We start from the raw sequence: 26,435 nt of genomic DNA on the forward strand, positions 1-26,435 counted from the left end.
ATAAAATCAATGGGAGCGGCCAAGAGTTTATATTGAATTTAATTATATTTTTTTCAAAGAATTTAATTATATTTTTTTCAAAGGTCTACGTAAGATGAATCCAGCCCTCGTCAGATTGAACCAAACCAAGGAAATGTTACAATATATTTCACATCTGCTTCAGACTTGAAACTATATTTAAAGCAGACAAGAAATAAGTTCTAATTTGAAAAAAGATGCCATGCACAGATTTCTTTTCACTTTGAGGTTTTAATTTAAACAAAAAGCTCTATACTCTCAAGAGCGACAATATGTCAGCATCAAATGCTGAAGTTAAAATAAAATATAAATGTGATCACAGGTAGGTGACAAGTTCAGAAATAATCATGAGCCAGTATTGCCACTGGTCTTCAAAGTACCAAAAGAACATGTACATCAGAGCAAAATAAAAATTTGGCTGAGCATCACATTTGTAACTCACATTCATTAAGAAGATAATACATAATGCAGAGTGAATAACTGCTTTGATTTGCACGGCTCACCGATTACTCTTCCATAAATGGTTCTTTCTGTTGTTTGGAAACTTTAACTTTCATCTTCTCTGTTTTCTTCGGCAAGGTAAGTGTAGGATCTTCTTGCATGACAAGAGGAGCTTTGACCAGGTTAATACTTTGTTCCAATTCTCTGACATCCTCTTTGATTTGTTTAGATTTGTTGCCCTTCATCCTGAGACCAAGCAAAAGAAGGCAGACACAAAAATATGTGAAATTTCCAAACCACACAATACTTGTTTCAAAAATCTGAATACACAAACAAATGCAAACACGTTTAAATGCGATGCAAAACGCTCAATCCAATTTTGCAGTTCAATTCTATCCACGCCCTTTTGAAATGAAGTTATTGATGTTACAAGATTTACTGTACCAATAAGGACTCTATAGTTGTACAAAGTGTACATGAACTAAAAGATTAGAAAAAGAAGAATAAAAAACACTGTTGAAAGACAATAAGAAGCCAATTTTATGATCTACTTTAACTGATCAAAAAATGTAGCTTTATCTTCATTATGTGACTCAAGTAACACTGTAGGAGAGCACAAACCTCTTCTCCCATAGTGCAGCTTCCCTCCTGACACGAACCTCTTCAACCTTCTTAATGGCCTTTAATGTATCTTGCACAAGATTTCTGTCATACCTTTCAGGCCTGTTTCTTTTCCGTTCAAACTCAAAGGTTGTGTCCTGCTTGTATCAAAAAATATCATATATGTGAAATATATATGTACCTATGAATGTATATATGTATGTATGTATGTATGTATGTACATTTTCATGACCCCCTTCAAACAACAGCCAAATTACAGTTCAGCAGTTTTCCTCTTATGTTCAAAATTCAAAAACCAACCAATCTGAAAAAAATTTCTTTGACTAATATTTGAAACCAAACAGTTCACCTTCAAATGATCCGCATTTTAAAAGATATGTATAGCAGAGCAAGGAAAACTCATCAATGAAAGATATGTTCCAAAGAATATTACCTTAGTGAGCTCTTTTCCATGTAACTTTCTGTACGCTTTCGTCCACTTCACTTTACGAGGATTTCGCTTCATCTTGAAATTTTTATGACACTTTGAACGACAAAACCGGAATATCTATACAAAAAGATATTCATTAATAAGATATAGAGAGAGTAATGGCAACTAAGAATTACATTGATAGAACGTAATGTCCTATTGTTAACCCTGAATTTTTAAAACTGGCCCAACTCAAAATTTTATGATTCCAAGAATTATACTACCCTGAAATTTATTTTATGAGTATAGGTACTGATCTTCTCCGGTTATTAACCACCTTCATTTTAAACCCCAAATCAAAACATTCAAGTTAATTATATGCCTAATCAAACAATCATTCCATGGAAAGAAGGTTGTATGTAATTCATGCATTCATATCTAGTGAAAGGACTTGCAGGCTCCAGACAAGTGCAACCCATTTGTACAAAATGGTTTTGAAACTGGAAAGTTTATATTGTTCCTCGACTCCGCATGAGAAGTTTAATAATACAATAAAGATGACAAATCCATGTCCAGCCAATGTAGAAACCAAAAGCTATTGTTCAAATTATATGGGATCTTGGTTTTTCATATCAATGCAACAAAGGTGGTACCCGATCGCCAAGTTGATAAGTCAGTACTGTTCCCAAATTCACATGCCATTTCAATTTCATTCAACTTAGTTCCCAAAGGGCTCATGAACCCAATTCACAGTTATGAAAAGTACTTAATGAAATAGGAAGCTCTAAAATGTTAAGATCGGGATATCGGACCTCCCTTGAAATCCTGAGCTGACGTTTCCAAATTCTGTGGGTTGCAAAGTTACCAGTAACAGCAAGCATAGTCGGGTGATATCCTTACTTTGTAAACTGCTGATACCCCTGACTTTTTTCTAGTTATGGCTACAAACCTAACAACGGATACTAAGAAGAATTTAACAAATTTCTTTGAAACCCATATAGTCAGATGGTCATACATTTACCACATCAAGCCCTTTCCTCAGAAAAGGCTGAACCATGAAGCAGAGGTGAATCTGAAAGACATGGTGTGACAACTAGCTAGATCTGGTTCATGACTCTAATACAAACCTGATAGACATAGTTAAGAAATGTTTTGGTGAATTTGGCATCTGATAAATAATCGAGTTACCCTATGTACATCGAAGGAGAACATAGTAGTAGCTGTTATTCCCAAGTTCTGGCAATCATTGTGATTGGGCCCAATTTTTTGCAGAGTTTAGGACTTCCATTAGAGAAGTAATTTTAAGGATTCATACTGGAAATATAAGCATTGATGTCAAATCGAAAGATGAAGAATTCAAGTACATGCAATGGGATATGGTTGTGTGCAATTATGCTGCATATAATGAAATACATTTAAAGAAACTATGTAACAGCTGGAAAGTGAGGCAAATGTTGGCCTCACTTAAGGAAATGAAGTAAGCATCTGACCGTTTCAGTGGTCGGATAGAGATGTCTATTATCACACATGACACCTTGTGTTTGATACTAGACGAAATGGAGGATACTGGACCAAAGGCAGTGAGATGTACAAATACTTTTAAGGCATTCATTTCACCAGTTTGATTACAGATTTTGAGAAGAGTGAGCAGCCTTACACAGCAAATTTGAGCACAATAATGAGGACATGATGAACAGATTCATCAGGGGTTTCAAGGCAGAGTTATGGAGATTGTTTGAGCAGATAAAAGAGCCTGCGATCATATCCAATGATGAAAGAGAATTATCCTGAGGGAGACCACAGGAATATGAAAAGCACTTAGTTCATGGCATTTCCTCAAAGAAAATTTCAAAGATACATTGATTTCACACTGCCTGTATGTTTCCAGCCTTCAAGAATTTCATGTCATCTTCTCCGAATCATTAACACAGATTGTATTCATCAAACTTATAAGACTATTTGCTTGCAGGTCTGGAGATAATACACAAGAGGGTGGAGATGACAAAAGGTTACCACGAGTGTCCCTGTTTGTGATTCGAGGATGAGACATGTATAAATTCTGGAGATTATTATTATTGTGACTAGGTTCATGTTCTGTCCATGCCAAATTCGGAAGACATCTGAAGCATTCCTATGCGCACTCTAGCCCAGTGTTCACACTTTAGTTTCTGTGGCAGAATACCATTCCAAGGTGCAGTGAACACCATAATGACTCCTATAGGCCATTCCCAATCGTGTGTTCCAAACAGGAAATATTGTTTCCTTCCAATAGTGCCAAACATAATGGAGTATTGTTTGATTTGCTTTCAAGGAGGACAATAGTGATTCACAGATATGCATCAGCGATTATGCGCACAAAAGGGAAAATGTCTGTTCAAAATGGAAACACGTGATGGAGCCCACAAATCAAAATAATGAAAGCCTAAGCGTGAGTTTATGCTATGTTTATAACTGCACTTTCATGGGAAATGGATTATTGATCTTCAGAAATCAACCATATGGCGATACTCCCTGTCACAGGAAGAACATATATGGTAAAATGAAACACGATAACATGAGCCATACTTCCCATATACAATTATGGCAATCTTAATAGATGATTAGTTCGAACCAAAGCAGCAATCCTCTAGATGTCAACTATGAGCATCTCGCCTTTTTATTAGCATCAATCTGTGCTGAAGTTGCAGAGTCCACATACCACATTTATGAAGAAAACATTTGAATATTAATAGTTCCCGAAGCTATTCAAAATCATGCTCACATCTATGCTTGGTTTCGATTCCTTCAAGTAACAAGAAGTTATATTACAAATTAAATTGCGGATCACAACTATTTGGTTATTTGTTATGTAGAGGTGTGTTGTTTTGAAGGGACTCACATCTCTCCGTTGACTATAAATATAGATGTAAAATCAAACAAAAAAGACATATTCATATATACTTTCTAAAAATTTGCATACTATATGTCCTATGATATATTATATTCTTTTATTGGTGAAGAAATGAATTTATAAGTAAGCTCGTGAATTCGGATTATTGAATAAATTCTTATGCAATTTTGGAGTCAAACTGTATTGGATGGATCATCCATAAGGAGTGTCTCCAGTGCAATTTTATTTCCGGATGATCAGTAAGAAATATTTATTTTACTTGCATGAATCTTTAGAGTTAAAATATTATATAGTTTCGTCCTTTATAAAAAAAAAATTATTTTATAAATAATTTATATGATAGATAAGTGGATAGGATCAATTATAGCATTTTAAAATCGAATTTCATAGATATTGAAAAATATTTAATTGTTTCTAAATCTATGTTTGGTTTGTCTTCGAACCACAGGAGTTAAAGTACATTCCAAACTATTTTACAATTGTCTCCATATATTTGATCTGTCGCATCTTGATTACTAAATTGTTTATAATTAATGTGCATAAAATTTTATAAAGTTGTACATTTAGAACTTATAATACTGACTCTATTGCCCTTCGGCACTGGTCTTTATTTTTTCTATAATTCGTAATCCATATGTTGGCAATTGTTTCATATCTCTACTTTAAAGAATTAATATATTCATTTGTTTCATTAATCCATACTTCTTATTTAAAAATCATTCATATATTCATTTACTATTTTTAATTTGTAATTTGCAAGTCAAAAGTTTTTCTATAATTCTTGCCGTTAGGAAAACTTTCAATACATTCACATTCTAATCAATCTGCTATAAGCATCTTGGATCTAAGTGTTTTGTTCAGGATCAGGTACAGCCCCCTTGGTTTTGCAGAGCCAGAAGCATAGAGGATCCAAATCGAATTGATTGATCCTATCAAGTTGGCCACAACCGATTAGATATCCCAGGATCAAGCAGGCAAGTCTCATAGGATTCTAATCTACAATTTTGGGAACCAACACATCGAGCAAGTGTTAATGATGGATTTTATTTTGAAAAGTGGAGATAAAATCTGGCAGTGATAACATTAAAAGGTGGCGATGATGAAGATCCAGATGTAGGTGATCATAGGTCTTGGAAAAAGAGACATCGTCGCATACACAACACCACATTCAAGAGATAGAAATGTTTTGCAAAAATTGGTCATAAGATAGTGTTTTCAGTTTAATCTTATTTCGAGCCCCTTGCATATATATGGTGATATTGACTACCCAAAGGCCACAGAGGCCAGTTTGGAGTATGATAAAGAATGCACATGGACATGTTTCGAGCTCAAGGATGTCCAAGCTGCCGAACAATGTACTGTAGCATCAACTCTTCTCAGCCCTCTTGGAAATGTTTGAAACAATGAAAGAGATCAAGACCTTACAATGGAATGAACTCTCTTTCAATCGTGATTTGAATCTACCCGATCCTCTGTCATGGTCCCTATGACAGGTTGAATTCAGTGAAGAGTGATTTTTCACCTACAGGTGATATGCGAAGCAGACATTATAAAATGAAAGGAATATGATTTGTTATAAACAGCATAACTGAGACTGGAACATGAAAGGGAAACTTTTCAAACCAGTTTTCAATTAATAGGACTTCAATTATAGTTTCTGGATTAATTTCAAATGAAGATTGTAAGCAGGGAATCACCGTAGTCACATGACTATTTCTAATGGTGTCACCGATTATGAATGTTCATTAAAGCAATAGATTTGCAATGTAAAGTTTAGGGCCTCGAGGGCATAAAGACGTGTTGGATGAATTTTGGATGTTGAAAGTGGTGAATGGTAGAATTGCAATGATCCGGATCTTTCGGCTTAACAATCCCATGTGAGATACAGGTAGCTTCTTGCTATGGACTACCAGTTTCAACAATCCAAGATATAGTTGGTGCAATGATTAGTTTACGGAAGAGCATCTACAATCGGTGACCATCGGCAAGAGTGCATTTATCATCTACATGTGCATAAGACAAATCTGTATTCAATGCCTCAAATCTGTCATCTGCTTTAGCAATTCTTCTAAGTCCAGTCCTATGAAATGATTCCATCATTCAAAAGTGTCAGTGACAGGTTTGCTAATATGGGGTATGCAGCTATAACAGTACTAAAAATTCCATCAAGCCTTGTGTTTCCAATTCCAGCAACACATACACTAGTGGGAGCAATCATGGGAGCTTTCAAGAACACAAAAGGTGTGTTAATACGAATGGGCTTATATCCATACCTGATAAGCAAGATCCACATTTTCATCCAAAAGACATCCACCTTGCGAAATATGATAGGGTGTATTCCTCTGAAATACTGGAAAATCAGACCAGCAGCAAAAATGGTTATTTATTGAGGCAGAAACCACTGGCATGTTTTCCATAACAAAACGAAGAACCTATAAACACAAAATGATGGGGAGACCTGAAAACCTCTCCTAACACCCCCCTAAAATTGTTCCACTGCCAAATGCAGGACTACAGGGGTGCAACGGCAATGGAAGTCAAAGGGTCCCGGTCCTTATTTTAGAGATTTTCTTGTGCCCTTAGACCCTGGAGGTCACTCTTAACTCTAGAAGGCTTGTCATTTCTGTAACAGTTGAGGGTAAACAGGCTGAGGCTATTATCATTTACCAACTTCTTGAAGATTTTAGCAAAGATGTTGACAATAAGCTCAAAACAGGAACTTTTGTTAAAAGAGACCCATTTAAAAAAAAAGTTTTTAGCTTGTCAAAAATTTGATTGTATTTCTTTAAGAGTTTTTAACTGCTGGTCTCCTCTCCTCTCCTCTATAAGTATGTTGTATTATGATCTGTATACACAATCTTAGCATTACGATAGACCAGGTTACTAAATTAACCTCAATAGTAACACTGCTTCACTAGAAAATTAATTCACTGGAGACTTCACCATTGGTTCTAGTTCTGGCTAATTAAGCAAAAATCCAGTACCATTTTGCAACTGCATCACAAAAACAAATTTACAAAACAGGACAAAGGCACACTAAATAGCCTAGTTATTGTTCATTACATTTGAAATTTTCACATTATTTCCTTCAAATTTGGAAGAGTTGAACTTCCTTGCACTGGAATTGAAGGATGAGGAGCTAAGCACAACCTAAAGATTTGCTCCATCTGATGCTCAGAAGCCTGCATACTGTTCCATTTTTTGTGCTGGTCAGAGTCAGGGCTCAGATATTGATTTTACTTGCACTAATAGAAATAGAAAGGTTTTGATGGAGGCATTATTACTATATGCTTTTCAAGTCCTCTTTCAAACAATCTCATTTTTCTTTTTTGGATTTATTAAATTATTTAGAAACGATCCAAATAGATTTCTTATTTAACTTCTCTTAAAGCAGAATCAATCTGCAGAGTACTTCCGGTCATTCAAGTGTTGTTCCTCTTCACATTTCCAAAAATAATATTTTCTAGTATTCTCCATGTTTCCTATTTGCGCTTTGATGGAACTTCTGAGATGAGTTCCCCTTGAGTACTTGGAAGCTCTCAAGGGATTGAATAGCTGTCTTTGAAAGCTTGTTTTAGTTCGCAGTCTAAGCTTTCAACCTAAGTTTCCTGTTCAGATTCAGGTTTGGATGTGGGTTCAAGATTCGTGTTTGAATTTGTTTTGGCTTCCTCTGACAAAAAAAAATTTTTAAAATACATCTGTGTGTGCATGTGTGTGTGCGACTGACGTATGTCTGTCTATGTGTGCAGCAGCAAATAAGTTCATACATCACTCTGCCACTAGTAAAGCAACATAGCAAAATACAACACCATATATATTAATGTTTTAGTCCAGATGACATGTTTAACCAATTGACCTTTTTAGTGGTCTATTTTAGAGTTGGAGGGTTGGATTGTCTAAATAGATCCAACAAAAACTTTTTAAAAGTCAAAATAGTACTTTTTTGAGCCAAATTCGGCCTGGATCCTGCAGCAGATTTCCAAATTTCCCATAAAACGGCAAAATTTGTACCGCGCTCATCTAACAGAATTTAGGCAGGCTTTGAAGGTCTGAGGCAGACTTTTGCAAGAATATGATGAGGACCAGACCTTTGCAAGAACTGGACCAGACTTTGGGGTTACCAAGGAAGAACTTCGGTTGAGACTAACCTTTCCGTTTCTGTTTAGTGAACCTATAAAATTGCCCTGCAGAAATTTCCCTTTGTTTAAATGAGGCTATAAAATTGCTGTTTATTGGAATGAAAAACTGAGAACTCAAGAAATCCAACTCTCCAACAGAAATTACCTTATTTGTATATTCTGTTCTCAAGGGGTGATCAAAAGGCTGATAGAAATTTTCCTTCTAAGTGGATCCACAAAAGCAAAGAGCCAAGATAATGAGCCAGCTCATTCAGATCCTTCAATGAGGCCCAAGTGCATCACAAACCCTAATAAACAGGCCATTCAATGTTCTGACTCCTCCGAAATTCATGTAAATTAAAATAGTCCCACATTCTAAGGCAGAACTCACACAGGTATAGTTGACAATTGGATCTCCAAATTGAAAAAGTCATTATATCTGTGAACTCATGTGAATCAGAAAAGGTCATGTTTGCACTTGTATACAACAATGGTTGAAAATTTGATTTTCGAACAATGAAGTGAATGAAATTACCATCTACAAGAATAATAATCTATGCCTATGGGAACTTTGAGGAGGTCATCAGCCTTAGAAATTTTAATGTGAAAATCAATGAAAATTTCAATATTCCTCAAAAAATATCAAGCAATGGCTAATGGCAAAAACAAGTGCCAAGCCTTTCAACAAACAAAAGGAAGCTGCAAAAAGTGGCAAAGCAATACTTGCAAGTGGTGCAAGAACCACATGAGCAATTGGAACAACACAAATGAATGTTGAGCTACAAAGACTTTTTTACCAACATCATGAGAGCTAGAGACACAGCAAGCTTCCACAACACCAACTCCATTTATGAAGAGAGAAGAAAATCATAGTCTAGAGATAAATACATACTCCATTATTGCCACTACACAGGTGCTGCCACACGAGGACAAGGATCCTATCTTCTGCTCATAGATGTGGAATAGGCGGATCCTGTATTTTATCATAAATAGTTATAACTGGAAAAACCGAATCAGGGTGATTCAGAGGCCAGATTTGCAAATAACAATTCACCATATCCATATGCCATCAATTGGACAACTTGAGATAGAGGCATTTGTATCAATCAACAATGTCACCTGTCCTATTCTATTAAATGCTCAAGGAAGTTGCCCTCTATAAGTGGCACTATTGGATTTCTCAGATATCCTAGCTGGATAGCCCAGAATGTGGAAACACCAGTGTTTATTACACCAGGCCTTGTAGTGTCATCATCACCGGATGACAAGCTCAAGCGAAATTTGAAAAACAGAAGTGAGCTCCACAAATCAGTATCCCGAGTCAACACAAAATGTGTCATCATATACTTGCCCATGCAAGGACATTTATCCTGCTCATGATCAGATCTAAGAAGGATCAAAACATTGCAGCAATCACACAGACTACTACACCCAATGTGACAGTACAACAATAACAGATTGATCAGATGTTAGCAGTATACAAAGATGTCTTTGACTCACCAATACATAAACCTCTGCACTGTTAGGCAAAAATTCAATATAGTCTACATCACCGAATGTACCACTATACAGTTGTTTGATGCCCAAAAATGACAAAATCAAGCAACAAACTCAAAAACTGATTCAAACGATTACTATTCAGCCACATGGCTTACCTTGCAAGAGCCAATTGTACTCACCCAAAAACTGGTCACAGTGACTCAACCACTTGTAGGGTCGAGGAATTCATTATTACCCAAGCTTTCTGCTCACTGTCATTTGTCATTGACTATATGGCCCCAAAACAAGATCACTATCAAGAATTGGTATTTGATCTCACAAATTCAATGATGTGATGTCACAGCCATTCACAAACTCTTATGCAGTTGTTGAATTAGATGACACCCTCATCTACACTAAGCTGTGGGAGTGCTTGAGGCAAATTGGTGGGCCATTCGCATGCTACACTAACACAAGCTCTACATAAATACGGAATAGTGTCCATTTGGTATGGAGAGTATCCAATATCTAGTCTGCATAATTGACAAAGATGGTGCATGTATTGACCAAGGGAAGATCCTTGTCAATGGGGACTAGCCAGTGTTAGGATTAACCTCAGACAGAAATAACAATTACATGCAAATATAAACAATATCAAAAAATAATAGATCACACAAAAGAGAGCGCAAGACACCAAGATTTAACATGGTTCACCAAAATCCTGGGCTACGTCCACCAAACAGCAAGTCCAACCTGCTTACAATCCGTAATCCCTTACAGCTCAATAGCGCCACAAGAAGCAACTTTCACATCACACATAATGAAAGATACCTAACCTAAGCCCTTTTATACAAGTATTTTTTCCACTTTTAGGGTTACAACATGCCGGTCATAAAGAACTATGAAGTTACAACATGTTACCCCAAAGAATTATAAAGTATGTACAGTACTTCCCTGACCAGTCACCATAAACTAACAGCCAGTCCCAAAGATTCATAGAATTCAAGAGTTTTTAGGAACTAGCAAATTCTAAAATAGGTGCATACTTGGATTCTCCAACACACTTAACATGGGAGGGGAGCAAGAAAAAAAGACACGTTTGTTTGGTCAAGGTATAACGTTAAGCATTCACACAGCTGAAGCAGAGGCTATGCTCAATATAAATCCTTGTCCTACCAAAATTAAACAATCTTTTGAGATGGAGACCAAAGCCTTGGAGTATGTACAAGGTGTAGTCCTCTCCCAGTATTGGCACCAAATTGCATACCACACAGAGACATGCTTGGCATAATGCACAGTATACAACATATGACAGGGTTCTATATTATTGTGCAGGCATGTGTGCAAAATAAGAATTATATTCTGGGTAAAACAACAATCATCCACGCAGCTCAACTCTTTGCAATTCATGTAGATTCAGGAATAAAACACACAGATTATCATCGACGGCAGTCCACCTATTGGGAACAGTACCACCTTAACTTCCACCTTAGGAAGGTAAGTTTCACTTTCAACTGGGTTGCTGACAATCTAAGTCAACTTCCAATTTCAATACTCGTGATGTACCTTGATTCTTGTTGACATCCATTGAATGTCAAAAAGATCTTGATTTTTCTGACATCATCAAGAAGTTGATAGCCATGCAACATGTTACTAACTATGGGTTTTAATGTCAAATGGGGCTCTGTGTGGTAACTCTAACGCCTCATTGAACCCAGGGCTTAAATGTTATTGAATGCAAAGAACCATCACACTGACTGATCACTTCGGGAATATTTATGCTCCTAATAAGGCGGAAGCTCCTTACCAGCAACTAATTTTACCACATTGGATATCTTAGCAAGCAACAAGCATATCAAGCAAATTTAAATAAGCAAAGCCCCCTTAACTTCCATCAGGGAGGAAGTGCAACCAGGTTGCTGACAATCTAGAACAACCTCCAATAACAACACCCATGATGGTCCTCGACTCATGTGGCCTCCACTGTAAATCACACATCTTGGTTTCTCCAACATCAACAAGAAGTTGATATACAGACAACATGTTACTATGGTCTTCTGTGCAAATGGACCATTTGTGTTAACTTTACAGCCTCCTCTGAGAGATTAAATGTTGTTTAATGCAAAGGTACATAATGTTGGTTAATCACTTCGGGAATATATGTGCTCTTAATTAATATGGCTGCAGCTCCTTGCAGACAACTTTTTCATCACCTTTGAGATCTTGACACTCCAATGAGCATATCAAGGAAATTTAAAGAAGTGTAGCCAGATATAGCTCTACCATAGTTTCCTCCTTAATCGAATCTAACTCGCACCAGCCTAACAGATGAGCTGGTTGTTTGTGGTAGAATACTGTATCTTAAAGATGGAAAGTTATTTACAAAAGTGAAAAACTGGATGTGATCAATAATATCTAACACAATTCTCAATGCTACAGCAACAAAAGTAACTCCTAAATTATCCAACTCCTTCTATTTTCACATCAACCCCTAACATATCTATTCTATGTGTTCTGACTGCTGATTAACAATTTACTTGTGGGGTTTTGGCCTAAGTTGCTGATTCGGGTGCAGATGCAGATGCAGGTGTGAGAATCGGATGCGTGGATGGGCGAATTTTTTTTTGGAAGGTTTTGGATGCATTTGGCTGTGTATCCAATTAATATATTGCTAAATATAAATAGTATTTTTATATGTCAAATTTTATTTCAAAAATTAAAACAAAACAAAAAAAGAAAATATAAACAATTCGCAGCAATATTCTGGAAAACTGGGCGATTCTTGGCAGTGCCAGTATTTTTTGTTGCCTTTGGCAAAGATTTAATATTTTTCCCACCCAGCAACGATATTTCTTTTTTGGCAGTATTCACTGCCGTTCATGGAGTTTTCTGGCCACATCGCACAGGTCCAGCTCCGTGCAGGAACCTGTTCCATTTTTTCTACAAACGAAGACTTTTTTTTCTACTCCCATGTTTTTCAGGCCAACCCAGTTACTTCCAAGCCCCTGTGACTTAACTGGTACACATCTTCCATGTCAAGAATGCCACCTCAGCAGCAGGAGAATTTTTTTGTTGTGGGGGTAAATGATGATCGCACAGGGGGAAATGCCCTGTATTTTTCCAACGGAGGATCCAACCATATGCGCTCTCTGTGCACCGATTCTGCATCCACATAAGCATCCAGCTCCGTACACATCCAACTCTGCATCTGAGCCTTAGAACTGTGCACTGAAACTAAGGTTCTGGCAAGTGAAAGTAAGAATGATCTGATACTTCTCATGAAAGACATTGAAAAGTCAATTATTATAATTTACAAATACAGCTCACTTCATTGGCTGAAAACAATTTTCTTTCTTTTTTGCTTTTTATTGGTAAGCTGGGGTTGCAAAAAGGTTCCCAGTACTTAGTACTACCAAAAATTAAGAAAGCAGTAAAAGCTTTTTGAACTAAAAATGCTTTTCTTTGCATACTTACAGTCAACAAGATCCAATTGCAAACAAGGAAATTCTGTTAATGTACTGTAGATTCTACATTGCACATGACTCTTGGAAGCTATTTACATGCAAGTAAAGATTAGGCACATAGACATGCACAGGTGTATAAGACTACCGCATTGTAGCCAATTTATCGCATACTAACCACAATCTTTGCATGCCTAAATCCCCCCCATCTTATCATCTAAGGATTGCGTACTGAGTTTGAAGACTGTGATTTGTATATAATATTTACTAATAATCTTCAGTGTAAATGGTGAGGTGAGTTTGCTTCCTTTACGTGAGTTTGTTTGCTTACTTCACATCACAAAAGTTACGTAAACCCTTCATTCATTTCTTGCTCATTCTACATTTAGACTCTGTATATCTATAGCAACCTTTTTTGGCAGACAAGAAAGAATTCTGAAGAATTACAAACTTTCTGTCCTTGCAACCAAAAACTGAACATAAATCACATTCTATATCTTTTGAAACTACAACTGCCCAGAATATTGAAAACTTATATCCACCTTTACTTAATTCAGAACATATCATGCATAATACACATCCACAACACAATGCTTCACAAAACGTACACGATTGTAAAATATGGATAAAATATAAGGCCCAAACTTAGCCAACGGAGCATAATTCACATGGAGTACTTTTTCTAGGGAAGCCATTTCTTTCATCCCAAGTTGACAAAGGTTCACACCAATGGATCCTTTTTCTTCTCTATTTCCACATTATGGCAAGTACATTTTCAACAGGAAATGTCGCTCCAGACTCTACTTGCCTTTAACCATTTGCCTCAGAGATTTCATTATATGAAGCTTTATCACGATTCAACTGCATAGTTTTGATTCAGTTTTTACTGACCCATATTTCTTGATTTGATTAATAATAACCATCTCATAAGCATGAAAGGTGCAGTTAGCACTTATTGCATCTAGGTGATGCTCACAAAGATCAAGCATTGGGATTTCCTCAGTCAGTAATGCCAATAATACTTGTACTTAAGCATGCTTAGCCATGTAGTTCCCCCAAGATCAAGCCCACTTAAGATTAGTGCTTTTCATTGCCAATCCTGCACGCACAACTGGCTCATAAAATACATGCATCTTGGGTGATTGTACATTGACTTTAACTAGTTGAAGACTAGAAATGTGGAAGAGCTTGATACATGCAACAAGTCATTCTATACAATGCACTTAGATCTTTAACATAATGGATAATGTCTAATTATTGGCACCTTACTGCCTAAGGTTCTTCACAATACAACTGGAATTCCACTCTTAGCACTATCACCTACTCTCTAACTCCAAGATCTTCGTCTTCCTCTCTTTGATCCCTCAACCAGGATATGTTAATTGTCTCCTAACATTATCAAGAATCCAATTATAGAGAATTTTCTTTTTTACAGTGTAACTCGGAGACTCACACCCCCCTACCAAACCTTGAAGTACCCATCCCCGCATTGCGTACTTAAGTACCCAAGCCCCCCACCTCCGCCATTCCACAACAACCATGCAGCCACTGGGATGTGTACTTGAATTTCTATTTGAATTTTGATTTTTGAATGTTTCTATTGGGTATGTAATACGTTACTATGTTGAATGTCAATGATTCTGATTCATGTTGCAATTTTGCTATGTTAAGTATTTTAATTTGGTATGTCCTAGTGAGCTACTGAAACATCATTTCACAACTAGCATTTCAAGTTCTCTATGTATACTATACAACACCCCTCTCTGGCCCGTCCTCCCCTTGTTGTCATCCCCTGGCAGACCCCCCACTGTCACAAAAATGAGGCCCATTTTCCCCGCGTCCCAAAAACTCGCCCCGGTGTCTCCTCGTCCCGAAGTACCCTATCTGCGGCCCTATGGCCACTCCTTCTGTTCTTGCGTACAGGTATTTTCTGTTGTTTGTAGATGATTTCAGTAGAAAAATGTGGGTGTATTTCCTTAAAAAGAAATCCAATGCGTTTACTGTATTTCAGAAGTTTAAACCCTTAGTTGAAAAAGAGTCTGGGAAATCTATTATTACTCTTAGATCAGACAATGGGGGGGAATTTTGTTCTCATGTTTTCTCCAGCTTCTTGGATACACATGGCATCCAACGCCAGTTCACCACACCCCACACGCCACAACAGAACAGTGTAGTTGAACGTCGGAACAAGACAATCACCGAGATGGCTCATTCCATGCTCGAACACAAACATGTTCCGAAGTGTTTTTGGGCAAAAGCAGTTAACACTGCAGTTTATCTGTTGAACCGGTCACCCACAGTGGCGGTCAAAGGTAAAACTCCGGAAGAGGCCTGGTCAGGTCGCAAGCCCAGAATCAGTCACCTGAAGGTTTTTGGCTCTCTTGCTTTTGTTTGGATCCTTGATGCTTCACGCACCAAGTTGGATGCCAAGAGTCAGAAACTGATGCTTGCTGGATATAGCAGTCTTCACAAAGCCTACCGCCTTATTGATGTTGAGACATCTCGTCTCATATACAGCCGCGATGTAGTCTTTGATGAGCAGCGAGGACCATTCATGCCTGTTTCTCCTGTTCCTGATCCAGCAGACCAGCCTATGCAGGTTCATGATTTGGGAGTTCGGCTTCCATTAGGTCCACCTGATGGAAGGGCTCCAGTAGCTCGTACAGCTCCAGTCCTGCCAGTGATACCTGTATAGCCACCTCCGGCTTCTCCTGCAGGATCACCTCGTTTTGAAGATGCTTCACCTGAGTTTGATCCAGATTCTTCTGATCAGGATCCTGTTGATCAAGCATCTCCTAGTACTACTGTTGGTCATTCTCCTCTCCGGCCTAAGTGGTGGGCTAAGACACTTGCTGATCTTCATGATGATGAGCTCATTGATGGGAGAACTACTCGGAAAAAGAGCAAAACTATAGATTCTGTTAACTTTGCTCTTATGGCCAACATTCACAGTGTGTTTGAACCTCAAACATATTCCGAGGCTAAAAGAATTCCAGAGTGGGAACAGGCCATGCAATCTAAACACCAGAGCCTGCTGAAGAACAACACTTGGGTCCTTTCTGATCTTCCCCCAGGGAAGAAACCCATTAGCTGCAAATGGGTCTACAAAATCAAATACAAATCAGATGGTACTTTGGATAAGTACAAAGCTCGTTTAGTGGCAAAGGGCTTTTCTCAGCGTCAGGGCATTGATTATGAGGAGACCTTTGCTCCTACCGCAAAGATGAGCACCATCAGATTAGTCTTAGCCATGGCAGCACAGTTTGGCTGGAAGGTCCATCAGATGGATGTAAAGAGTGCTTTCCTGAATGGTGATCTCCATGAAGAGGTCTACATGACGCAGCCTCTTGGTTTCAAGGTTGCTGGTAAAGACCATCAGGTTCTTAGATTGGTAAAAGCTCTCTATGGTTTGAAGCAGGCCCCTCGGGCATGGTACATCAAGATTGATATGTACTTCAGTGATCAAGGCTTCAAGAGGAGTTCTTCAGACTCAAATCTGTACATCAAGACTACTGACAGTGACATCATCCTTCTGGTTATTTATGTGGATGATCTGATCATCACTTGCAGTTCGACATCTTTGATTCAGGGAATCAAACAACACTTATGCCAGTCTTTTGATATGACTGACCTTGGGCTCATGCATTATTGCTTAGGTGTTGAAGTTTGGCAACAGCCTTCTGGTATATTCATCTCTCAGTCCAAATATGCCAGAGCCTTGTTAGACAAATTCCGAATGCAGGATTGCAAACTTGCATCTACACCTATGGAGAAAGGTCTCAAGTTATCAGCCAAGTCTGATTCTCCTTCTATTGATGATACTACGTATAGGCAACTAGTAGGCAGCCTCATCTACCTATCTGCTACTAGGCCTAATATCAGCTTCGCAGTCAGCTATATTTCACGCTTTATGACAGCTCCTAAGGCTGATCATTGGATGGCAGCAAAGCGTGTGCTTCGTTATGTGAAGGGCACTTCTGATTATGGACTTCTGTATTCTCAGAGTTCTAATCCTAAACTCAGTGGGTTCACAGATTCAGATTGGGCAGGCTCTGTTGATGATAAAAAGTCAACATCTGGATATGTGTTCACTTTGGGATCCGGTGCAGTCACATGGACCAGCAAGAAGCAGCAGGCAATTTCTCTCTCTTCTACAGAGGCTGAATACAGAAGGACTGTTAAGGCAGGATGTGAAGCTGTCTAGCTTCGTCGGATGCTTGGGGATATGCAGATGTCACCAGCAGGACCGACTACTCTGTTTGTTGATAACGAAGGCGTTATCAAGCTAGCACGGAATCCAGTCTTCCATGAACGAACCAAGCATGTGGATGTTCATTGTCATTACATACGACAGCTGGTTGAAGACGGGACTATAGATCTGCAGTATGTTCCTACCACAGATCAGACTACAGACATTTTCACCAAGCCTCTTGGTCCTGATAAGTTTGTCAAATTCAGATGACAGCTTGGTGTGTTAGATTAACCATTAAGGGAGGGTATTACAATAATAGATAAGACGTCTATTATTAGTTAATGGTTATCTTGTAAATATCTTTAGCTTTAATTTGCTTTCGTTTTTTGCTTTCTCTGGAATAGAATGTTTCTATTCTTTACGATCGTTTCCTAAGGAAACATCGTCTCATTCTTTTGTATAAATTGACCTTTCGGTCTCTGTTATTAACAAGCAAGTATTTACCAATTACCTCGTAATAGTCTCGTCGTCCCGAAGTACCCCCATATTGGTGTAACACTGCTTTTTTACTATTGCCAGCAATTCGTATTGGTAGTCTGGTTCATCACCTTCCCCTAATTATCATAGCCAATATTGCTGGAAACACAATGCCAAATGGTCTCTTCAAACTGTGGTCAGACAAAACCTCACACAAATTGCCAAACTAATCCATCTACCATATTCTCTTTAATGGAGTGTTATAGTCATTAAAACTTTACCAAAAGAGAAAAAAAAAAATACCCTTGCTATAAAAAACATAACCGCTAAACAGTTTCTTGCATTCAACTCAAAAACATATTGCCAAAGATAATGCCATAAGTAAATTATGCCCACACCATCAAAGAGAACATCATTAGATTTTGGGGGAGGTGGAATTTCTTTCTACTGATGATCTTTTGTGGGAGTATGGATCTCTCTGCAAATGGCAAGTATATGGATTGTATAACTAAAGGAACTCTCTGATGAAGTCAAACAACATTTTGATTGGCATGTCATTTCAATCCACCACACAAAAACTAGATATGTTACTAAGAATCAATGCTATTATTATAATTCCAAGCCTTGTACTACGCTATCGGGATTAAGGAGGCAATGCCCCTCCATAAATCAAACAAGGTGCTGATTTTGGAAGAGATCAGATATTAAACAACACCTGCATTTGCTAGGAGGTCCACATGGCATAACATTCTCTATAGCATGTAAACAAAGAAATGTTATTAATCCTAAGCACTAGGCCTCTTGCTTAACCTAAAGTTCTGTCACTTATCCAGCTTGCAGTTTTATCCTTCCTCATTGCTTTTATGATGAACAGACACATTCAACAATAAACTTTTGAATTCCTTTCCGAGCTGACACTTTCAGACTTTGTAAAAGTACAATCTCAGCTTCACTGTTCATTGTTCATTGTTCATTTGCTCAGCTTCATTGTTCAGACTTTGTAAAAATACAATGTCCTCAACTTCTATTTCAATATGATGCTCTCAGCATGATTTGTGCATCATTGTATTGAAATAGAACAAATTTACACAACTCACATGCTGCAGGATGTTTGAAATTGAAAATTAGAGTGGAGCCCACAAATTGTGAACAAAAAACACAAATGAACAAGTTTCCGGCTTTGTGTACAACTTTAGAAGTTATTCTTAATGGGAACGATGCAAAAAAAGCATATGGAGTATTTCATTCCATCCGCTCAAGTGGATAAGCTCTTGATAAAATTGAGTTGTAGCTCAAAAATACATATTTCTCATTTTCTCTTCCCACTCATCATTCCGAATGTGAATTAATACAATTACTAATACAAACTTGTGAAGGAGAGGGAGTGGATACAACAATTGGTTTGACAGTCAGAATTCACTCAAACCGTGTAATGGCCCCTTTAGGACATAATACCTGATTTTTGCCCAAAAGCAACAATTCCAACAATACAACTTATTACTAAGTGTATTCTATAATCAAATAATAAAAAATTACATAATGACAAGTAAACTTTAAAAAATTATAATTAATTAATATCAAGCATTATGATCATGACTAATCCCTATTGAAAATAATTATCCTACATGCATTGAATCTGATGGACCCCTATTTTAAGGGGCTCCATTTCATGCACTATCCTTAATCTTTTCGCTCTATGATTATTATGGTTGTTTTATTTTGCATATAAAACTTTGCACGATTGGCCAAATTGATCAACCATTTTGATATTATAGATAATCCTCATTTGCATCCCTATTCCATTGTTATTATAGGTGCATGTTCACAAGAGACTTTTCGAATCAAGTAACATGCAGAGTGCCATTTACAAGCTTGAAAGTTCTGATGTAAGCTATGTAATCACCTAAAAATGGTCATCTAGACTATTAGCCCCTTTTTCAACATTTTGGCTAAATTAATTTAATCACTTAACTAAGCCAAATTGCTAATAATCAATTTATTTGATTATAACCTATAGTTTGACTATGCTATCCTAAGTTCATTATTTAATTAAAAGAAAATGTCCCCTTTTAATTAAATAAAGCACCCCATTCTTCTAACTCACTTAAAGTGCACACATAGTCTTTTCTCTATTTTACAATTAAAAGAAAACGCTTGTGAAACTTTTGTCTTATATGACAAGTCAACTTATATTCTATTGGTTGACTTGTGTGTGCACATGGATCACACCTATTTTCGAATTCCATCGTTGATCATCCACCATCTTCATCTTGATCTCTACCGTCCGTACGACTTTAAAAGGGAGAGAGCTTTCCCCCTCAAAGGATCCATCCTTATTTTGAATATTGTTATGCTGCAGGTTTTCTAACAGGTTTTTTTGGAGCTTTGTGGAGAACTTCTATTTCTTGTCTACATTCTCTCATACCATAGCATTTTAGCTTAGATTCATGTTGCATGTTAGTTTAGCTTCTATTTTGCAATAATCTATCTCACATAGCTTAATATTTGGATTGTAACATTCTCATCCATGCTTAGAATAGCTGCACTTTTCATATTCATTCTAGTTTAATCTTTAGTTGCATTGCATTCTTGAGGAACTCCTTGGGACATTTGCATTCTTGCATCTTTTCTTTGGAACCTCCCATTGCATGGTTTACTAGCAAGAAGAGTATCTCTAAGGCTCATCTGAGAGCTTTCTTATTTTTGAAATATACTCTCTTGCACTCCGTGGATAGGGAGCTCTACGCCGACATTCGAACATTCCAAACTCATGGAATCGTTTCGATAGAAGGGTTTAGAGTGGGACACTTTCGAGTGTACATTTTTTAGAAATACTCTATTGCTGATTGTTACAGCTTTCTATTTCTTAGGAGCATTTGTTTGACCTTATCACTTGCTCTTGATCTATTCGCTTTGCTAGGTGTTAGAATTCTTTTCGGATCCTAACATCATCTTCCTAATGTTCAGTACTACCGCTATCAGGCTGTGCATTCAGGACTTGCTATCTATTTCTGCATTTCATTCTTTGAAATCAGATATCTATATCTATCACTGCCTACTTGGCTTTCTATTTTCTTTGACATAATGTGTTCCCAGATAGATCATATTACAAGGTAATTGGTAAATACTTGCTTATTAATAACAGAGACCGTAAGGTCAATTTATACAAAAGGAAGAGACAATGTTTCCTTAGGAAACGATCGTAAAGAATAGAAACATTCTACTCCAGAGAAAGCAAAAAACGAAAGCAAACTAAAGCTAAAGATATTTACAAGATAACCATTAACTAATAATAGACGTCTTATCTATTATTGTAATACCCTCCCTTAATGGTTAATCTATCTAACACACCAAGTTGTCCTCTGAATTTGACAAACTTATCAAGACCAAAAGGCTTGGTGAGAATGTCTGCAGTCTGATCTGAGGTAGGAACATACTGCAAATCTATAGTCCCGTCTTCAACCAGCTGTCGTATGTAATAACAATGAACATCCACATGCTTGGTTCGTTCATGGAAGACTGGATTCCGTGCTAGCTTGATAACGCCTTCGTTATCAACAAACAGAGTAGTCGGTCTTGTTAGTGACATCTGCATATCCCCAAGCATCCGACGAAGCGAGACAGCTTCACATCCTGCCTTAACAGTCCCTCTATATTCAGCCTCTGTAGAAGAGAGAGAAACTGCCTGCTGCTTCTTGCTGGTCCATGTGACTGCACCGGATCCCAAACTGAACACATATCCAGATGTTGACTTTTTATCATCAACAGAGCCTGCCCAATCTAAATCTGTGAACCCACTGAGTTTAGGATTAGAACTCCGAGAATACAGAAGTCCATAATCAAAAGTGCCCTTCACATAACGAAGCACACACTTTGCTGCCATCCAATGATCAGCCTTAGGAGCTGTCATAAAGCGTGAAATATAGCTGACTGCGAAGCTGATATCAGGCCTAGTAGCAGATAGGTAGATGAGGCTACCTACTAGTTGCCTATACATAGTATCATCAACAGAAGGAGAATCAGACTTGGCTGATAACTTGAGACCTTTCTCCATAGGTGTAGATGCAAGTTTGCAATCCTGCATTCGGAATTTGTCTAACAAGGCTCTGGCATATTTGGACTGAGAGATGAATATACCAGAAGGCTGTTGCCAAACTTCAACACCTAAGCAATAATGCATGAGCCCAAGGTCAGTCATATCAAAAGACTGGCATAAGTGTTGTTTGATTCCCTGAATCAAAGATGTCGAACTGCAAGTGATGATCAGATCATCCACATAAATAACCAGAAGGATGATGTCACTGTCAGTAGTCTTGATGTACAGATTTGAGTCTGAAGAACTCCTCTTGAAGCCTTGATCACTGAAGTACATATCAATCTTGATGTACCATGCCCGAGGGGCCTGCTTCAAACCATAGAGAGCTTTTACCAATCTAAGAACCTGATGGTCTTTACCAGCAACCTTGAAACCAAGAGGCTGCGTCATGTAGACCTCTTCATGGAGATCACCATTCAGGAAAGCACTCTTTACATCCATCTGATGGACCTTCCAGCCAAACTGTGCTGCCATGGCTAAGACTAATCTGATGGTGCTCATCTTTGCGGTAGGAGCAAAGGTCTCCTCATAATCAATGCCCTGACGCTGAGAAAAGCCCTTTGCCACTAAACGAGCTTTGTACTTATCCAAAGTACCATCTGATTTGTATTTGATTTTGTAGACCCATTTGCAGCTAATGGGTTTCTTCCCTGGGGGAAGATCAGAAAGGACCCAAGTGTTGTTCTTCAGCAGGCTCTGGTGTTTAGATTGCATGGCCTGTTCCCACTCTGGAATTCTTTTAGCCTCGGAATATGTTTGAGGTTCAAACACACTGTGAATGTTGGCCATAAGAGCAAAGTTAACAGAATCTATAGTTTTGCTCTTTTTCCGAGTAGTTCTCCCATCAATGAGCTCATCATCATGAAGATCAGCAAGTGTCTTAGCCCACCACTTAGGCCGGAGAGGAGAATGACCAACAGTAGTACTAGGAGATGCTTGATCAACAGGATCCTGATCAGAAGAATCTGGATCAAACTCAGGTGAAGCATCTTCAAAACGAGGTGATCCTGCAGGAGAAGCCGGAGGTGGCTATACAGGTATCACTGGCAGGACTGGAGCTGTACGAGCTACTGGAGCCCTTCCATCAGGTGGACCTAATGGAAGCCGAACTCCCAAATCATGAACCTGCATAGGCTGGTCTGCTGGATCAGGAACAGGAGAAACAGGCATGAATGGTCCTCGCTGCTCATCAAAGACTACATCGCGGCTGTATATGAGACGAGATGTCTCAACATCAATAAGGCGGTAGGCTTTGTGAAGACTGCTATATCCAGCAAGCATCAGTTTCTGACTCTTGGCATCCAACTTGGTGCGTGAAGCATCAAGGATCCAAACAAAAGCAAGAGAGCCAAAAACCTTCAGGTGACTGATTCTGGGCTTGCGACCTGACCAGGCCTCTTCCGGAGTTTTACCTTTGACCGCCACTGTGGGTGACCGGTTCAACAGATAAACTGCAGTGTTAACTGCTTCTGCCCAAAAACGCTTCGGAACATGTCTGTGTTCGAGCATGGAACGAGCCATCTCGGTGATTGTCCTGTTCCGACGTTCAACTACACTTCTGTTGTGGCGTGTGGGGTGTGGTGAACTGGCGTTGGATGCCATGTGTATCCAAGAAGCTGGAGAAAACATTAGAACAAAATTCCCCCCCATTGTCTGATCTAAGAGTAATAATAGATTTCCCAGACTCTTTTTCAACTAAGGGTTTAAACTTCTGAAATACAATAAATGCATCGGATTTCTTTTTAAGGAAATACACCCACATTTTTCTACCGAAATCATCTACAAACAATAGAAAATACTTGTACCCAAGAACAGAAGGAGTGGCCATAGGGCCGCAGATATCAGCATGAACAAGCTGAAATACTTGAGAAGCTCGCCAAGAATCGCCACTGGGGAAAGGTGGGCGATGTTGCTTCCCAGCCTGACATGCGTCACAAACTCCAAGGTGTTGGGTTTGAATCTCTAACAAACCAAGAACAAGCTCATCCCGAGCAAGTTGTGAGAGATAATGCACATTTAAGTGCCCATATCGCTGATGCCAAAGTGTGCTGATCGAAGATCGCCGAGCAGTCATAGCTAAGTCCTGAGAATCACCAGAATCAGTAAGTCTGAAAAGACCATGATCCTCAAGACCAACTGCAACAGTAGACTTAGTCGCCTGATCAGTGATGGTGCACTGATGTGAACTGAAGGTGACTGCCAAGTGTGGAGAATGTCGCAGCAACTGACTGACCGAGAGTAGATTTAGTTCCATCCTTGGAACGTAGTACACATCAAGGAATATGAGCTTCCTCCCAACAAACTGAATTTGAATGTTGCCTTTACCAACAACCGTGTACTCTTCTCCACCACCAAAGATAACAGAATCTGAATAAGGCTGGTAGTCAGTAAACCAGTCTCTGCGGTGAGTGAAATGTCGAGAGGCACCTGAATCAATGTACCAGGCAGATGACTGTACATGATCTGCAGGTCTTTTAGCCATGAAGGCATAAAAGGCAGATTCCACCTGCTCAGTGTGCTCTGCACTGTTCGCTTTGGGTTGCGAACCTGATTGCTTAGACTGGGCAGCTAAGCGTTTCCGACATGCAACCTTCATCTGACCATACTTGTGGCAATAGTTGCATTGAATGTTCTTCTTTTTGGTACCATCGGATGCTGGAGCAGAAGACTTCTGCTGAGATGGTTGCTGAAACTTGCCCTTATCCTTCTGAAAGGATTTCGCAACAAAGGCTTGCTCAGTGGAGGTGGAACTGGAGCTGCTACCGAACTGTTGTTTCCACCGATCTTGCTGAAGTAGTAGGGTGCAGAGATCAGTGAACTTTAGATCAACACCAGTAGATGTGATGTTGAGAGTCTCGATAAAATGCTCATAGGAATTTGGTAAACTCCGAAGAGTGATTACCACAATATCCTCTTCCTCCATCTTGCGACCGATGGCAAGTAACTGATCACGGATTTCCTGAATCCGATTCAGGTGTGCCTGGAGCGAGGTGCGCTCATCCATGACAATAGAAAACAGAGTGTTTTTCAGAAAGAAGGCTCTGCTCTTGTCAGAAGTCTCATGAAGACCTTTTAGATGTGTCCAGATTTCGGCCGCTGTCTTGCCGGATGGAATCTGAGAAAGCTGGTCATCAACTACGAAGAGTTTGAGAAGCATTACTGCCTCTCGATTGTTCAGATCCCATGTATCTTGATCAGAACCCGGAGAAGTCGAACGCTGCTTAACACCCAGAACAAGTTGATCGGTGTTTCGATATTCGAAGATTGCGATGATGCGCTGCTTCCAGGTTCCATAATTGCGACCATTGAATTTGGAATTATGCTCGAGCAGAATATTTGTCAGAGATGCCATGGCACGTTTTTCAATGAAAATTTGTGAAGGCACGTTCTTCGAGGCAAAAATACGGAAGACCCAGAAGAATCAGAGAATGACCCAAAAGAGAGCTCGAAAAACCCAAAAGGAATCTGCTGTCGTTTTTTGAATCCGCTGGCTCAAAAATCGAGGCACCCAGAAAAAACGGACGACAACCCAATTGAGCTCTCGAAAAACCCACCAAGAATCTGCAAACAAAAAAAAATTTCGACCCCAAAAATTAGGGTTTCGAAAAAAAACGGCCCTAGCTGAAAAAAGCTTGAAAAAACTTCAGATTTCTTGATGAAAAATGGTCGAATCTGCTTCCCAGAGCACGATGACAGATTGAGACGGCTAAGAGCATGAAGATTTGATACAGAAACATGCAGATTTTCACCCCAAAAACGTGAGTCTTCAAAAAATGGCCACGATTTCCACGCGATTTGCAGACCCGTAATTCGGGAATTTCTCCAAGCAGAAAAACCCTAGGTGGGTTTTGGAGAAATTAGCTGAAATAATTTTGGAAAAATTTAAACAAATAATTTCAAGAAGAAATTATAAATTTTTCCGAAAAAATTTAAGTATTTAGCTCTGATACCATATTACAAGGTAATTGGTAAATACTTGCTTATTAATAACAGAGACCGAAAGGTCAATTTATACAAAAGGAAGAGACAATGTTTCCTTAGGAAACGATCGTAAAGAATAGAAACATTCTATTCCAGAGAAAGCAAAAAACGAAAGCAAACTAAAGCTAAAGATATTTACAAGATAACCATTAACTAATAATAGACGTCTTATCTATTATTGTAATAGATCACGCATTAGTCAAAGAGAGGCAAATGTAATCACTTAAAAATAGTCATCTAGACTATTAGCCC

The 26,435-nt window shown here is 38.5% G+C and overlaps 1 protein-coding gene across 1 annotated transcript in view; it reads right to left on the bottom strand.

Moving 5' to 3' along the window:
* Positions 1-204: 204 nt before the first annotated feature.
* Positions 205-26,435, bottom strand: part of LOC149547977 (Ribosomal protein L24e family protein) — a 39,736-nt gene continuing 13,505 nt past the window's right edge. The window contains exons 2-4 of the mRNA XM_089792010.1: positions 1,514-1,627; positions 1,081-1,217; positions 205-705 (exon numbers count right to left, since the gene is read on the bottom strand). Coding sequence (XP_089648136.1) covers positions 525-705; positions 1,081-1,217; positions 1,514-1,627 — 432 coding nt within the window. The 3' untranslated portion in view covers positions 205-524. The remainder of the gene's footprint in view (positions 706-1,080; positions 1,218-1,513; positions 1,628-26,435) is intronic.

This window comes from Cupressus sempervirens, chromosome 7, assembly GCF_028749045.1.
Source record: "Cupressus sempervirens isolate cs-2001-9-10 chromosome 7, ASM2874904v1, whole genome shotgun sequence".
NCBI lineage: Eukaryota > Viridiplantae > Streptophyta > Pinopsida > Cupressales > Cupressaceae > Cupressus > Cupressus sempervirens.